We start from the raw sequence: 16,182 nt of genomic DNA, 5'->3' as shown, positions 1-16,182 counted from the left end.
TTGCTGGGAATTGAACTCATGACCTTTGGAAGAGCAGGCAGTGCTCTTAACCACTGAGCCATCTCTCCAGCCCAGTTTGTATGTTGTTATTTTGGGGCATAAGCTAGCCAGGCGGCCATGAGCCGGGCGGCAGAAACTCAGCCTGCTGTTCCCACTACATGCCTTTGCCTCCTGAGTGCTGAGAATAAAGGCGTGTGCCACCATGCCTGGGCCAGAACAAGCTCTTCAGTCTTGCTTGTTACCAGACTGGCCAGGAACTGAACTAGATTCAGCCTCCCAAGTAACTGGGACTGAACACACCTAGTTTCAAAACTCTAAAGCTATTAGGTGATTACTTGATATGCATTCTGGGCTGGACATTGCTGCCCTTTGGTCCACTTCAGCTGTTTAGCAAACTGCTTGGATTGGGTAGCAGATAACAGACAAACGAATGGACAAGGATCCTACAATAAACTCTCAGAACTAGATGAACATTGGAACCATTTTTGTCCACCTACCAAATTAAATGCTTGTAATACTTGATTAAATGTTCTTTATTTGAGTTTTTCATGTACAAAACACTATAAGGGCTTGTGCAACCCAGCAAGGTGGTTATGAGAAGGGTCACAACCCCTAAGCCTTCTACCTAGCCCTCTTTCTCCAGCCATTCCTTATAGGCCCCAGCATAGTGTCGAGCCCTGTGAAGAAAAAGAATGTTGAGAAAGGAATAGGTCCTGTAGGCCGTGCCCAGTCAGTCCCCAGTCAGCAAGTCTCACGCCTTGTCGTACCCTGTGTATCCAAGACCTTGTGCCAGCTGTGTGGCCTGGGAGCCTCGCTTGCCCAGCTGACAGAAGAAAACGAGATTCTTGTCTTCAAGCTTTGGCTTCTCGGCACTGTACAAAGCTTGGAAAGCAGCTGGGTCCATGGTCAAGGCGCTTTCCAACTCAGACACTGAGAGAGGACAAAATGGAGAGCCAGTGGCACATTGGGAGTCACAATGTGGACCTCAAGAGCAGAGTCCTGGCCGGTCTGCAGAGATTGTCCACATATGGTGGCCACGCCCCAACCCACCCCAACCTCAAAGACAAGGAAGAGCCTGCCATTGCAGGAAGTTAGGCCAACAATGCAGCTGCTTTCTGGGTCCTAAGGAGGCGGTAGAGGATCAGGTGGATTAGGGAATCCAGCTTCAGGCAAGCCATGTATATAGGGGCTGATCTACCCCTCTGGCTCCTGCTGCCCCCTCAAACTGGATAAGCTAGTTCCACTGCCAGGATTCTCCATTCGGTTTTTCTCTAGGGAACCCGAGGGCTGGCTTGAACACATATAAGGCCATCTCTATCTCTACCAGCATCATCCCTATCCTGAGTGAGGCCCCTTTAGCTAAGACCAACTCGGACTGGCAGTCTGCCAATACAAGAAATGCTATACCAGGGATGTTGAGTGCCCCGGGGATGGTACCAGCTTCTGCCTCCTCCCGAGATCGAACATCGAAGAGCCGGGCCCTGCCTGAGGCTAGGAGTGACCGTAGTTCAGATAACGAGACCGTAGGCACTGAGAAAGACGACAGGAAAGAGTCAAGGGCTGGGGGACCACAAGACACCTGTGGTCTGCGCCCTCTCCCTGGGAGCTTCCCAACCCAGTGGAGCTGTGGTCACACCCCTACACTCCTCTTGGGGACCAGCATACACAGCCCCACTCCCACATCCCAGGTACCCCCAAATCCTTCTCGAGTACCTCCAGTCATGGTGCCAGCAGCAACTGTGTGACAGAGACGCAGGAATGCAACCCGCAGCATACCCCCTCCCTCCCTGAGTCCAACCAGGGAGACAGGAAATAGAAGCAAAGCGCAGCACCTGATTGGCACCCGCAGAGCCCCAGGAGCACCTGTTGGTGACAACTCTAACCAGTCCACACTTTAGAATCTGCCCAGTGTAGGCCGGAAATGACATCCAGGTTTGGCACAGGTACCCATGCTCTGGGTAATGAATATAGGAATACTAACACCCCACCCGAAGCGTGACCCAACCCTTACTGGTCAAAGGGTAACATGCACTTTCCCTTCCCCCAGAACCCCACAAAAGAAGAAAAACAGACAACTGTGGCTCTAAACAATTTTATCTTTTTTAAAAAAAAAAAAAAAAAAAAAAAGGAAAGAAATAAAAAGAACCACCCCCAGAAGGGGAAGGCTCTCGGTGAGCCCCTGCCTATCTTTCTCCCTGGCTTCAGAGACTTCTGCAGAAGCCCCAGCTGCACACTGGCCCCTCGACTACTCATGGGATAGCAGCCACTTAGCATCCTTCCCCCATCTCCGAATAAGCCTGCTCCCCAGAGTAATCAGGTGCATATCTTAGCTCCTGCTCCAGGGAAAGGAAGAACCAGTAGAAGTGCTAAACCCACAGAGTGTCCACGGACCCTCTGCTGGGCACTCTAAGCAAGCACAAGGCAAGCCCAGATTTCATGTGTCCAGTGTCCATGGATACGGCACATGCAGTGTGCAAAGGAGCACAGGGCACGGGGACCACACAGCGGGAGCAGGCGAGGCTGTCAGGACAGGTCCACTTCGTGTTTAACACACACGCTTGCCAGACTCCCCGCTACACGCCAGAAGTTGGCAGTGAAGGGAAGGGGCGTGGGTTCAGCCTGTTGCTCCCAGGCTCTCTGCAGTTCTAGGGCCCAAAGCCCCTGCATCCCCACAGTTAGTTGCTGTCATTCTTGATGACGACCTCTAATCCATGGTGCCGTAACTGAGCTCGTAGTAGCAGGTTCTTGTTTTTAAGATCTTCCACCTGCACAGAAAGGAGGCAGTAAGGGGAATGGATAGGAAAACAAAACAAAAGAAAAACTGATACTGCTAAGCAGAAATTCAGTCACACACCCAGTGCTGAGGAGGGCAATGGGAAGTGTTTTCTAGGGAATCCAAACTGGGTCAGTGGCTACAGGGCTGCCAAGGGGGCCTGCCCTGGCATTTGTCTGACCTGTTGCCGAAGCACATCATTGTCTAGCTGCAGCTGATCTAACCCCTGCAATTCTTCCGATAACCGGTGGTTGCTCTGCCGCAGCTCCTGGATATAATCACAGGCTTTGGATAGGATTCCACCTTTACTCTGCAAGGCAAAGTCAACAAAATGAGGACAAAGGCTTAACACACCCCGCTTTCTGTCCAAGAGCACACTCATACTTCCAGCCCACGCCCCTCAGGGTGGTGACAATCGTCTCAGAGAGTATGAGGAAAAGTGGAGTGCCGTGAACACTACTTGCCACCGTTTGTTTCTGAAAATAATGCCAGGAGACAGAACCCTAGCCTCCTCCCTGCTACCAGGGCCTTTCCATGACCTGGCCAGACTTGGTGCTCTCCATAGAGCAGTCTGGGATGATTTTGGACAGCTGCACAATCCAGTTGTTGATCTTGTCCCGGCGGCGGCGCTCCACTGTGGGGCAAAGTGGAGGACATAGTGACTCCGTGAAAGATGAGCAGCCCTGGCCCCCTCACACATCCCTGCAGTTCCCAGATCTACTCAGGTGGCGCCCAGCTTCACACCTGGGTACTCCCTACCTTCATTATGCTGAGCCCTGCGTTTCTCATCCCGAGTTGTCCTGGGAGCCTCTGACTTCCTGAGGTAGAGACCCAGGGTGACCAGACCAAGTTAAAGATAAACAAGCAAAAAAAGACTGTTTAGGGTGAAGAATTACACAATCTTTAGCAGGCATTAAAATCACTCAAAACGACTAAGGAGAGATAAGGTCACTCACGGGGAATAAGGGTGGGTCCTGGGGGCAATTGAACGCTGGCTCCCTCCCTGCAGTACTTCTTGTGGCGACATCATCACAAAGAACTGACCTGTGACGGCGTGAGTTAGGTTTTTGTCAGGACCTAGGGCCAGGAGCCTCACCAAGACCTTAGGACCCTTTTGAGAACATACTACCACCTGCTGGTAAAGCAGCTCAGACTCACTATATGCCCTGATTTTGCAGAGGGAGAGGTTCAGACATGCTTTGTCTGTGAAGCCCTGGTTGTCCTGGAACTCATTCTGTAGACCAGGCTGACCTCAAACTCTCTAACAGCCCACTTCTGTCTCCTAAGTGCCCAGATTAAAGGTGTGTGCGATCACCACCCAGTGACCCTGATCTTAGAATCACTAAGTCAAGTGCTAGGGCCCAGAGCCCCCAGCCACATCCCACAGTAGCCCCTCTGGCTGCCATTCTCACCTGTACTGGGAGGGGTTGCCTGTCCCAGCAGTGCCTCTGAGCCCTGGGTGGTAACGACAGCAGTGGTACTCCCAGACGTGGTACCCCCTGACCCATCTCCCACTGCAGTGCTGGGAAAGTAAGTATAGTGTGTTTCAGCAGCTGTTCCCTCCGTGTCAACTGCATCATCACTGGTGAAAGCACCCTGGATCACTGCCTGAGAAGAGAAGTGAGAGCAGAGTCCAGTCAGTCAGGGACATATTTCTACGCTATCACCCTGAAGTTTCTATCCCTTACCAGAAGGAAGGAGAAACACATGTGGCCAAAGATAGCTATGAATGCAACCCAACACAAAACTATCCTTACTTAAAATATGAATCGTTTTAATTCAACTGTGTGAGTCTTTTAAGACTTATTTTTATATGTAGGAGTACTTTGCCTGCATGTATGTATGTATGTATGTATACTATATGTATGCCTTTTGCCCGAGGAGGCAGGAGGATATTTGATACCCTGAAACCAGATGGCTGTGATCCACCATGCAGATATTAAGCACTGAACTCAGGTTCTCTTTAAAGCAAAAAGTGCTCAGAACTGCTGCTAACTGCTAAGCCATCTCTCCAGCCCCAACTGTGTTGTTCATGGGCATGATCTTTGTAGATGACAGGGACATGTCTCAATGACAATACTTAAATGACAAGTTTGACTATTATAAATGACGATTTATAATTTTAATACAAATCAAAATATACATATAACAAAATTGACTGTAAATTTGTATCAATAAACCAAAGTCCATACCAATGTAACGTATCATTTCTATATTATATTCCCCCCTTTCTTAAAAGAGATTAACTATGACCGTTAACCATTTATAATTAATCCCCCCTTTAAATGAAAACAAACATTTATAAACAATCATTTTGGGAATTTGTATTCAGAAGGTTGAATACATCTGAATCCAGTCCTTTAAGTTAAAGCCACCCAAGATGCATCCCACTGTTCTAACCCCACCCCTCCTTCCTATTGGCTCCGTAGCTTCTCTTAGTGCTAAGAGCTCTCTAGTCCTCTCACAGCTTATGCCCATACCTGGGTCATAGACTGAGTGGCAGGGTAGCCACTAATGGCACCAGTGCCTTCTGTCTGGCCATCCAGCTGCCCCTCAGACACCTGGATCACCCGGTACATCACCTAGAAGCAATGAAGAGGGGTGAGGGGTGGGAAGAAAAGACAAGAGTAAGTATCCAGAATCCTAGGCCCTCTCAAAAAGTGCCTCTTGGGCCGGGCAGTGGTGGCGCACGCCTTTAATCCTAGCACTCCAATCTCTGTGAGTTCGAGGCCAGCCTGGTCTACAAGAGCTAGTCCCAGGGACAGGCTCCAAAGCTACAGAGAAACCCAGTCTCAAAAACAAAAAAACCAAAAAAAAAAAGTTAAAAATTTAAAAAAAGTGCCTCTTGGATTGAGTCCCAGGGACCTTTCAAAAGCAGATTCAGCTATTTGTCCCTTCGTTCCTCATTTTGAGGCTTTCGCATATCCAGCCCCATACCAACCTCTATCTTAGCCTCCTATCAACATTTCACCCCAATAGTACAGTTCCATCTCATTCTCCAAGTCACAGCTCCCCAAATGTGTCCAGGCACCTCCCTTGAGCCCAAGCCCAGGTAACATCTGCAGTCACCTGGCCCCCTCCCTTACCTGGCCCCCATTCTCAGTTCGGAAGACGTACTTGACGTTGGGATCGGGGAAAGTGGCAGCTGACTGGATGCTGGCGATGGCTACACTAGTTGGGTCCTCTCCAGTAGCCACTGCACCTAAATTAAAAGAGGCAAAGAGAGACGTAGAAAAAGACAAGATCTCCTGAGTGAACTGGGAGCATGGAGACCATGGGAGAGAGTTGAAGAGGAAGGGAAAGGAAGGGAGCAGAGAAAAATGTAGAGCTCAATAAAATCAATTTTAAAAAAAAAGAAAAGAGGTAAAGAAAGATCTATGAGTTAACTGCCTTTCTCTCTGTTCTACTTGCATCGCATTTAAAAGACCCGTGGTACACAGAAGATGGGCCAGTCAGTTGAGGAGGGAGGGAGGCTACAATGGGTGCATGGTCTTGATTTTAGCATTCACCTTCCTGAATCTGCACAGTCCCCTCTTCGGTTTCAGCTGTTTTCTGCTGCCTATTTGTGGTGAAACAAAAACAAAGGGAAAATGTGAGACGCTCACTGACTTAGTAACATGGCTCCCAAACTCAAGAGCATCCATAACAGATGTTAGGTCAGGTTAGGTAACGACAGCGTTTACTGCCAGGAAACAACAGATAATTGCTGCCAGTCACGGTGGCGCATGCCCTTAATCTCAGCACTCAGGAGGCAGAGGCAGGCAGATTTCTGTGATTTTTGAGGCCAACCCAGTCTACATAGTGAGTTCCAGGACAGTTAGGGTTATGTAAAGATATATTCTGTCTCAAAAACAAAATGAAATAAACAACAACAACAAAAAACTAGTGAACTAAGTGTTTGCTATGCACATAGAATTAGGCTATAATCACTTTTTTTTTCTTTTTGGTTTTCCAAGAAAGGGTTTCTCTGTGTAGTCTTGGTTGTCCTAGCACTTGTTCTGTAGACAAGGCTGGCCCCACACTCAAAGATCAGCCTGCCTTTGTCTCTCCCAAGTGTTGAGATTAAAGGCATGCACCACTACCGCCCAATGGATGATACTAATAACAACATATGAAATCAATAATAATACCTACTTTACAGTTAAAACTAAATCACAGAGCGGGTGAGTAATGGAGCTGGGGGACCCAAATCCAGTTCTGCCTGAATCTAAACTCTTAGCCGCTTTGCATTCCCCATGGTCACCCTTCTCATCCCAGACACCACTTGTCCACTTACCCCTTCATCTCTCTGTGAGGGAGCTCATCCGAGGATCTGGTCTCCTTTTGGAAATCTTCGTATCTCCTGACTGAAAGGTCTGAGAGCTAAATCCTGGTGGAAATTATAGTTAACAGTGAGGCCAGGCAACTGAACAGCTTTCCAAGTTCTGGAACCTAGGCTCCAAGAAGACACAGCCAGGAAAATAAACTAATTATCTGCAAAGGACAGCCAGTTTCCCCAATTCTGATGGCAAGGGCTGGCCCGCAGTGATTGAAAAGCAATTCTCATGAGACACGGTGCTCACTCCGAGAATCCTAACACTCAAGGGAATGAGAAGATAGGAAGATTGGTGCAAGTTTGAGGCTAGCTTTGGCTACAGAATGAGACCTTGGAGAGAAAAAGAACCAGGTGTGCTTGCCCATGCCTGTAATCCCAGTACTTAGGAGGTTGAGGCAAAAGAATTAGGAATTTAAGGCTACCCTGGGTTGCAAAGCAAGTCTTAGGCCAGGTTGGGCTACAAGAACTTGTCTCAAAAACAAAAACAAACAAAAAACCATAAACTGGGAGATGGCTCGGGGACAAAAGCACTTTTTTGTAGGAATTTGTAGGAATGGAAACCTAAACCTACACAAGAAAGGGGCGCAGCGGTGAGAGCAGGGACGCCGTCGTGAGCACCTGTAAGTCACAGCACGCCTCGATGGACAGACGAGCAGGGAATCCCTGGAAGTCGGGGGGCAAATGCAGCAGTGAAGAGACTGTCTCCAACAAGGTAGCAAGGCAAGGACCGACACCCTAAAGTTGTCCTCTGAACCAAAGAGAAAAATCAGGCTGTTAAGACGGCTTAGCAAGCTGGGCAGTAGAATCCACACCTTCAATCCCAGCACTGGGGAGGTAAAATGAGGCGGGATTGCTGTGAGTTCGAGGCCAGCCTGGGCTACAGTGTGAGCTCCAGGACATCTATTGATGTGCAATATTACATTAACTAGGCAAAGATGTGTTACATTTGTTTATGCTGCATTTGTTTAATGATGTAAAGATGTGTTGCTGTTTCACTTTGCCTGCCTAAGAGACCTGACTGACCGGCCAATAGCTAGGCAGTAGAGGGATAGGCAGGGCTGGCAGGCAGATGATAGAACAAGGAGGAAGAGGAATCTAGGCTTGGAGAAGAGAGAATAAGGGAGAAAGAGAGGGGCACACCCAGGGCCAGAAGCCAGGCACTGCCAACCAGCCAGACACAGAGGAAAAAGCAAAATAAGATACAACATTAAGAAAAAAGCCCCAAGGCAAAACATAGATGAAGAGAAACAGGTTACTATAAGTTATAAGAGCTAACAAGAAACAAACATAAGCCCAGCATCCACCTCATCTATGATCTGCTGGAGCACGTAAAGGGACCTAACCTGCAGACCCCAAACTGCAGGATCTCCACAACACAGAGGGACAGCAGGATAACCAAGAGAAGTTCCAGTGGGAGCCCAGCATCAAGAGCATAGCAGACTCGGGAGGCAGAGGCAGGTGTATCTCTGTGAGTTCGAGACCAGCCTGGTCTACCAAGGGAGTTCCAGGACAGGCTCCAGAGCTACAGATGTGGAAACCCTGTCTCGAAAAACCAAAAAAAAAAGAGGATAGCAGAAACCAGAGGTCAGGCACCAGACTAATGACTCTCTACAATGAACACTTGCAAGTGAAGCAATGATATTTGGGAAAGGGGTTTACTGTGTGACGCACTGTGTTACACTGAAGCTTTCATGATGGAGATTTTTAATTTTTTCCCCCTTTCCTCTGAAATTTTGTTTTATTTGTGGAGGGGTGCGGGGCAGAGGGCAGATTCAAAGGGATAAGGAAATAAAGGGGATCGAGATACATGATGTAAAAGACACATAGAGTAATTAATTTTTTTAAATATTTATTTATATTTATTTATATGTATGTACGCAATATTCTTTCTGTGTGTATGCCTGCAGGCCAGAAGAGGGCACCAGACCTCATTACAGATGGTTGTGAGCCACCATGTGGTTGCTGGGAATTGAACTCAGCACCTTTGGAAGAGCAGGCAATGCTCTTAACCGCTGAGCCATCTCTCCAGCCCCACAGAGTAATTAAAAAGAAAGTAAAAACAAGCATAAGATAAGGCCAAACATTCATAACTTATAATAAATTTCTGTGTCATGATTGGGGGCTGGCGGTCAAAGCCTACTACAATCTAGAGCTACAGAGAAAGCTTATCTTGAAAAACCAAGAAAGATAAGACTAAGTCCCGAAAGCTCTGCTCTGACCTCCACAGGTACACAGACCACATGCTTGTATGTACAATGTACACACACACCAGAACTTTTTTTTTTGGTTTTTCGAGACAGGGTTTCTCTGTAGCTTTGGTGCCTGTCCTGGAACTAGCTCTTGTAGACCAGGCTGGCCTCGAACTCCCAGAGATCCGCATACCTCTGCCTCCCGAGTGCTGGGATTAAAGGCGTGTGCCACCACCGCCCGGCGTACCAGAACTTTTTTAAAAGCAACTTTTAAAATAATATTCTTTGTTCTTTTTCTTTTGGTTTTGGTTAAAACTGGGCTTCTCTATGTAGCTCTGGATGTCCTGGAACTCACTCTGTAGACCAAGCTGACCTCCAACATAGAAATCCTGCCTGTCTCTGCCTCCCTGAGTGCTGGGATTAAACACATGCACCACCACCGTCTGGCCGTTCCTCCTTAGTCATTCAAACTCTGAGAGGAAGGAGATAATTATACTGGAAGGCTGAGAAATAATGTGTTTCAAGGTGCATTATTGAAGCAATTATGGATTATTACTAAAGCTATTATAGTCTGCTACGACAGCAGTTTCATAGGAATAGCAGGGCCATATTAGACCACCATGATCAAATAACACCCACCCTGTTCCCTGATGCTGGGTGTTGAAGGTACACACCTTTAATTCCAGCACTCGGGAGGCAGAGGCAGACAGATCTCTGAGTTAAAGACAGCCTGGTTTACAGAGTAAGTTCCAGGACTACACTGAGAAACCCTGTCTTGTAAAAACTAAAGAAATTCTAGTCCACACCACACGTTTTGGTGCATGCCTTTAGTCCCAGCACTCAGGAGGCAGAGGCAGGTGGATCTCTTTTGAGTTCCAATACATTCTGATCTACATACTGAGTTCCAAGACAGCCAGGGCTCTATATAGTGAGAGCCTCCACAATATGAAGATCATCAAAAGTGAGATGTCTCAAAATAAAATAACAAGAAAAAAGAAATTCCAGTCCTCAAGTTTAAAGGGAAAATCGGAACCTCTTTTTGCCACTGGAAAATCATCAGGTACCACAAAACCTAGATTTGGCTCTTGGGCACCATTCTACTGTCAGGGCTGTTGGTTTGGGATAGTCCAGATTTACAGCATCTGTTACCAGCTCTAAAGCCCAAGTGCAACATATTCAAGGCTTCTTTATTTTATTCATCAAGACTTCCTGTAGAGAAACACAGTTGCTAAAAATGTTGCCATGACAACTCCAAATCAACTAAGCCTGGGGAGTGGGGGGGTGGGGGAGAATCCAGGCTCAGGGTTCTGAAGGAGAAAAGACAATGGGGGAGGAATCTGTCTACAATGTTTCTGCCTTAGAACTCTTGACACCCGGCCAGAGAACCGGAAAAACAAAGAACTGAGCAGACAGATGCCTCCAGAAACAGCTGCACAGTACAACGCAATAAAAATAATCTCAGCAAGAAAGGGCAAGATTTTTGTAAACTCTCTACCAATAAGATCCTCCAAACCTTGCTAATCCAAAGAAAATCTTTAGCGGATAAATCACCTTGGAAAAGCCCGCGTGCAAAGAAAATGGTAACAATAACAACAACAAAGAGGAACTGAAAGTGAAACTGCCCGTCCAAAGTAATGCTGCAAAGAGAGACAGCGCCAGTGTTTAGGGACCACTAGGTCTCCATCCTCAAACGCCAGGAGGAAGGGCACCTCCGAAGCTAGTTGCATGGCTTGCAGGAGGCGGCAAGGGAGAAGGCCAGGCACAGGAGGTAACTGTATAACCCACAACTGTCAGACAGTGCAACTTCTGAGGCCACCCAGCAACGGCGTTAGGCTACTTACTCAAACCTTGGTTGGACATCCGGAAGCGTTTCCTGAGCATTAAGAATAAGTGACACAGAAATCAGCATAGGGTGTTGTGGTTTGCACGCTCAAAAGGCGGGCCCAGCAAACGCCCTCGCCAAGTAAGGACGCAAAGGCAAAACAAACAAACAAACAAACAAAAAAAGATAAAGTTCCGAAAGAATTCAGGCGCCAGAACCTGGCCGGAGAACGAGGCGTCACCCTGCAGGCCCACCAACTAGTAAGAGGCGCTTGGGGAGCCGAGCACCCGCCAGGCGCGAGCCCCGAAGCCCGCGCGCTGACCCCGCTGGCCCAGCCTTGCTCGCCCCGCGCCCCGGCTGCTCCGCAGAGGAGACGGAAAAGGACGCAGGGGAACCTCTCCAGGACTGCGGAGAGGGTGGGACGTGTGCACTCCGGCGCGGGGAGCGAGCTCGGCCCACAAAGCAGGGCAGGAGATAAAGAGCTGGCCACGGCCCCCTCCCCCAAAACAAAGGCTCCGTGCCCAGGCGTTGCCTGGCCTGACACAATGAAGCAACACCAAAGCTGCCCCGCCTGGCCGCTCCACCTCGTCTCCAGACGCCGGCTGGCTCCCAGGCACTCACCGACCCAGGCCGCTTTAGTCGCCAATTTCTCCCGGCAGCGTTCTCCCTCTTTGGATCTAGGTCTCTCCATAGACAGCTGCTCATGCGCAATCGCAGCCTGCGGCCATATTGGTGAGGGGCGGAAGTGTCTCCTCGACCCGCCTAGCCGACCGCTGGGTTCCCAGGACCGCCCGGTTTCCGTTCGCTTCGAACTTCGAGGCGCGCTAAAGCCGGCGTGGGGATGCGAGTTTTTTACGGACCCCGAAGAGAAGCAGTATCCTTGGGGACGTCGCTAGAGTTCCAGCTTTTTCAACAAGAACCAGGAAAAAGTCTAAACTGTACTTCCATCTTGGTGCTAGGCGGAGCCTTTTTAGTTCCGCTAAAAGAAAGTAGGGGGAGAAACGGCGTTCTTCGGCGCCATCTTTAACAAGGGCAATTTGGGACGCCATCTTGGATCAGGGCATCATTTTGAGGGGTTTCCAAGTGGGCATTGGGACATTTCTGGGCCTACGTAGATCTGGGTACTAGCGTCAGCAATCCCCCAAAGGCTTCATAGCTTCCAGTTTTTCTGAGCATCATGTGTGACAATTTTGATTACCATTTTTCTCATTCAGGGTTATACCCATCATGGTTTTTTGTTTTTGTTTTTTAATATTTTTATGGTTTATTTAACTTTATTTTATGTGCATTGGTGTGAAGGTGTCAGTTCCCCTGGAACTAGATCTTCAGACAGTTGTGAGCTGCCATGTGGGTGCTGGGAATTGAACCCCGGGTCCTCTGGAAGAGCAGTCAGTACTCTTAACCACCGAGCCATCTCTCCAGCCCCCATCATGGTTTTTGAATAGTGACATATAATAGCTAGAATTCAGATTCTGAAACCATTCCAGACCCCGATATTAATCCTCAACTGATGCTTTTTTTTTTTTTTTTGAGACAGGATCACTATGTTGTTCTGAACTGTTTTATGTAGACCAGGCTGTCTCTGAAGTCACATAGATTCCCCAGCCCCTGACTCCTGAGTGCCTAAGTTTAAAGGCGTGTGCCATTGGAAACTGCCGCTTCTTTACCCTGAGATCTTTGATAAGCATGCATTTTTAGTTAATTACAGCTTAATTTTCTCATTTGTAAAATGGAAATACCAATACCAACTTTACCAAATTAAGTAGATTGAATAAATTCAAGAGCAAAGTTTTTATGCACATAAATCTAGCCCAATTCCTGGCATTAGATGAACATTATGTAAATACAGGTTTCTCTTCCTCATTTCTTGACCATCACGAACTTAGTTCTACTTTCTAGCTCCAGGTTCCCATGACAACCGAGAAAGAATATCTAAACAAGATATATACATTTTGGCAACATTCAAATGTGAGACCTTTCCCCCCAAGACTTTAATAAGAGTAAGTCCATACACTATTTAAGTATAAAAAATTCAATTTTATTATCAAACAGCCATCATGGCTAAATGAGGCCTCTAGCTCCCGCCTGTGCAGAGAAACAGTGCCAGGGCCAGAGTGATGACCAGACATCCCTTTCCTGAAATAGGAGGTTATTGTAATGGGAAAAAGAAAGACCAGAGAGATCTGTACAGGACTTCCTCTGCAAATAATTGAAGGCAGAAGATGCCATTCATTTCCTTCAGTGAACACTGAGGACTTTAAAGAGCTTCTTGGATGTGTTTCCCCTAATTCTGGAGCTAAAAGGGTCAGGAGATAGCTAAGGATCTGGGAATAAAACAGAGTGAGCAATTCTGTATCTGGCCCTGTATTTTTTTACATCTGCCTTGGGCTTCTATGAAGAGATGTTCACAGCCTCGGAAGAGGGCAGGAGTTTGACTGGAATTCCCCCCCCATGTATTTAAATTTAAGAAAAATAATAAGTTTCTACCTACCCTATGTTTTGATTAATAATCACAACTTCATGGGAATAAAATCTTCTTATATTTCTTAAGCCTCTGCTATGAGATAAGTGCTTTGTGTCTAACACAAACTCAAGTAAACCCACCAAGGCAGTGCCTCCCGTGGTCAAAACAAGTAGCTGGAGGACCCAAGCCTACGGAATTGGACACTTCAGCTGCCAAGTGTGCAACAACAGCTAGGTGAGGGTTCCAGAGATTGGTGATAAATTTCTGATTCCTCTTGTCCCATCCTACTCACAGCCCTTCTTTCCCACAGTTAGTCTGTGTTTCAAAGGCATATGTCTGACGCTGAGGGGACATAAGAGGGACAGGGGGGTGAAGCTCTCTAGGGGGCAGACTAAGCCGACTCCTGGGCTCAGACCCTTCTGTGCCTTCAGGTGGGAGTTCCAGACAGCTAAGGGGCCGGGAAGAATGGGCAGGAATCATGCTACAGGGAGAGGTTCTGGAGTTGAGGCTATAATCCCCACCCCCAGTACAAGTCTGGGTCCGCCGAATTCCCTGTGCCTCAGTTCTCTGGCGTTCCCGGGCCAGGGCCACAGCAGCATCAAAGGAAAGACTACCCCCATTCCTCCAAGAAGCACGAGACCCCCAAGCTCTTTCTCCAGGAGTCCCATCAAGCCTACCAGGTCTTGGGCATGGGTTTGCAGGTGCTACATGGATCTTACTACACATTGCACTGGGCATCTTGGCAAACTGTGGTTTGGGGGGAACTACAGGAACAGAGCGGACCTGTTGGACCTGAACTAGGGTAGAAGCCAGACGCATACCCACACCACCAGTTGAACCACAGGGACAAGAGTACAAGTCACATGCCTCAGAACTGAGCTGTCCCTCAGCCTCCATCCCCTCTGGTTCAGATGGCTGTGGAGGACCTTGTTCCATCTCAGAAGACTGTTCATTGACTTCTTCTGTACTGTCAACCTCCAGGAACTCTGCACCTGGCTCTTCAGAGAGGGCCCCCTCTTCTAAGTGGTCACCAACAGCTCTCTTGCCTTCAGTTTCTATATCTATACTTTTTTCTTCCTTGTTGACCTCCCCTTCCTCCCCATTATCATTATTTTCTACTGGACTTCTACTATCTGCACTATGTCCTTGGTCTTCTCTTGACTGGTGGTCAGTATTCCCACTCAGTCCTTTGATCTCATCCTTGTTGCCTTTCTCAGTCTCTTGGTTGTGTACCACTTCCCAGCTCTCTCCAGGAAGCAGGTATTCCTGGACCAGATGCTCTGGATCCATTCCAGTTTCTACAGGGGTGTCCTCTCCTTTCTCGGCTCCTTCTTTTCTCCCACTCTCTCTTTCCTGTTTGTCTTTATCCTCTTCTCTTGTTTTCTCCGTATCTTTGGTCTCTATACTTTCAACCTCTTGACCTTTGGAATTTCCTTCCATGGTCTCTATCTCTTCAGTATTCCCCTTTTCAAAACTACCCATCACCTTTTGGCTTCTTTCCCCTTCCTCTCCTTCCTCATCAGCTTCCATCTCGGCCTCTGGAGTTGCCTCAGCATCTTCCCTGTTAGCCGATGTGCTTCCGGGCCCAGCTTCCTTGTCCTCTTCAGCTTCCCGGCACGTCTGTTTCTCTTCAGCCTGTGTCGGAGGTTGTTTCCCACATCTTGCTGCTTCTTCCTCCAGACTCCCTACACCCTCCCAGTTCGTGGATCTAGGGCTCAGAAGGGGGCTCAAATCATCATAGGCACTCAAGAAGACTTCTTCCCCATTTTCTTCTTCCACATCAGGTGTGGGACCAGCAGAATCGAGGGAGCAGCAGCTAGGAGCCAGGACATACTGTGCATCGTCCAGAGACAGATCATCCAGGGGTGGCTCTACAGAAAACTCTTCCACCTGTAGGCAAAGCATTGTGTCTAAGAACCAGGTAGCCCTAGCCACTCTCTAGGCTATACACTACCCAAATACCCAGAACAGCTCCTCCTTACCTGAGGCCCAACTCCCAGGAGCTCCTCCAGGTAGCCCATCCCAGGGTCATCCTCCCCAAGGGAGAAAGGTGCTGCTCCTGCTGCTCCTGCTGCTCCTGCTGCTCCTGCTGCTCCTGCTGCTCCTGCGGCTTCTGCCTTGGCCACCTCCTTATCCTCCACCCCCACCCACTCAGGCTCTGAGCTGCTCAAGTCCTCTAGGAAGGAGAAGGAATCCTGCACCTCCTGGGACAAGGAGTCCTCCAGGGCAGGAGTCATGTCTGCTGGGTTTGAGTCAGCCAGGGGACCTGGGGCTGATCTTGTCTCCGACTTCTCATCTGTTGAAAGAAAAACAGTTTCAGAAATCCAAAAGTCAAGGTCAGCCCCAACGCTTTCAGGTATGGGTATTCCTCACATTGATACTCTAGGGGCCCAACACTCCTGGTATGTACTAGTCAACGTGGCTCCTCCTCTCTGACCAGAATGGCTCACTACTGATAGCTCTCTTTATTCTCACTCAAGTGCCAACATTGTGGGGTGTTTGTGTATTTCTTTGTTTTTGAGGCAAGGTGTCACTACATAGCACTACTTGGCCTGGACTGACTAAGTAAACCAGGTTGGCCTCAACTCACAGAGATCAAGATATCTATGCCTTCTAAAT

The 16,182-nt window shown here is 48.2% G+C and overlaps 3 protein-coding genes across 7 annotated transcripts in view; all 3 read right to left on the bottom strand.

The window, feature by feature from the left end:
* Positions 1–517: 517 nt before the first annotated feature.
* Positions 518–1,874, bottom strand: Tstd1 (thiosulfate sulfurtransferase like domain containing 1). The gene is made up of 4 exons (XM_005348816.3): positions 1,714–1,874; positions 1,408–1,530; positions 768–930; positions 518–677 (listed from the first exon to the last, which is right to left on the bottom strand). Exons 1-4 carry the CDS (start codon positions 1,772–1,774, stop codon positions 626–628), a joined length of 399 nt encoding a protein of 132 aa, XP_005348873.1. The 5' UTR covers positions 1,775–1,874; the 3' UTR covers positions 518–625.
* A 251-nt stretch (positions 1,875–2,125) lies between these two features.
* Usf1 (upstream transcription factor 1) lies at positions 2,126–11,868 on the bottom strand. 5 transcript variants are annotated; one of them, XM_005348814.3, is made up of 12 exons: positions 11,721–11,865; positions 7,660–7,836; positions 7,050–7,142; positions 6,283–6,332; positions 5,860–5,975; positions 5,254–5,355; positions 4,186–4,381; positions 3,730–3,817; positions 3,533–3,591; positions 3,313–3,407; positions 2,955–3,083; positions 2,126–2,765 (listed from the first exon to the last, which is right to left on the bottom strand). In XM_005348814.3, the coding sequence occupies exons 3-12, from the start codon at positions 7,055–7,057 to the stop codon at positions 2,676–2,678; spliced, it is 933 nt and encodes a 310-aa protein (XP_005348871.1). In that variant the 5' UTR covers positions 7,058–7,142; positions 7,660–7,836; positions 11,721–11,865; the 3' UTR covers positions 2,126–2,675. The 5 variants fall into 5 exon arrangements, with proteins under 5 accessions (XP_005348871.1, XP_013202394.1, XP_026635649.1 ...); XM_013346940.2 differs by having other exon boundaries at positions 7,707–7,836; XM_026779848.1 differs by lacking the exon at positions 11,721–11,865 and adding an exon at positions 11,119–11,704.
* A 1,215-nt stretch (positions 11,869–13,083) lies between these two features.
* Positions 13,084–16,182, bottom strand: part of Arhgap30 (Rho GTPase activating protein 30) — a 23,720-nt gene continuing 20,621 nt past the window's right edge. Inside the window, exons 10-11 of the mRNA XM_005348821.2 lie at positions 15,546–15,859; positions 13,084–15,453 (exon numbers count right to left, since the gene is read on the bottom strand). Coding sequence (XP_005348878.1) covers positions 13,852–15,453; positions 15,546–15,859 — 1,916 coding nt within the window. The 3' untranslated portion in view covers positions 13,084–13,851. The remainder of the gene's footprint in view (positions 15,454–15,545; positions 15,860–16,182) is intronic.

This window comes from Microtus ochrogaster, chromosome 6 (assembly GCF_000317375.1).
Source record: "Microtus ochrogaster isolate Prairie Vole_2 chromosome 6, MicOch1.0, whole genome shotgun sequence".
In the NCBI taxonomy this organism is placed as follows: domain Eukaryota; kingdom Metazoa; phylum Chordata; class Mammalia; order Rodentia; family Cricetidae; genus Microtus; species Microtus ochrogaster.
The sequence above is the reverse complement of the archived record's forward strand: the minus strand, read 5'-3'. Positions and strand labels throughout refer to the sequence as shown.

Excerpts from the sequence above, each read along its gene's own strand:
- Usf1 (XM_005348813.3), bottom strand. Across the intron at positions 5,976-6,282 it reads GACTGTGCAGATTCAGGAAG|GTGCAGTGGCTACTGGAGAG; the intron begins GTGAATGCTAAA and ends CTTTTAATTTAG. Across the intron at positions 2,766-2,954 it reads ATGATGTGCTTCGGCAACAG|GTGGAAGATCTTAAAAACAA; the intron begins GTCAGACAAATG and ends CTTTCTGTGCAG.
- Tstd1 (XM_005348816.3), bottom strand. The coding sequence starts at position 1,774 with ATGCTGCGGGTTGCATTCCTGCGTCTCTGTCACACAGTTGCTGCTGGC. Across the intron at positions 1,531-1,713 it reads TGCTGGCACCATGACTGGAG|TGCCTACGGTCTCGTTATCT; the intron begins GTACTCGAGAAG and ends CGTCTTTCTCAG. Across the intron at positions 678-767 it reads CAAGGTCTTGGATACACAGG|GGCTCGACACTATGCTGGGG; the intron begins GTACGACAAGGC and ends TTTTCTTCACAG.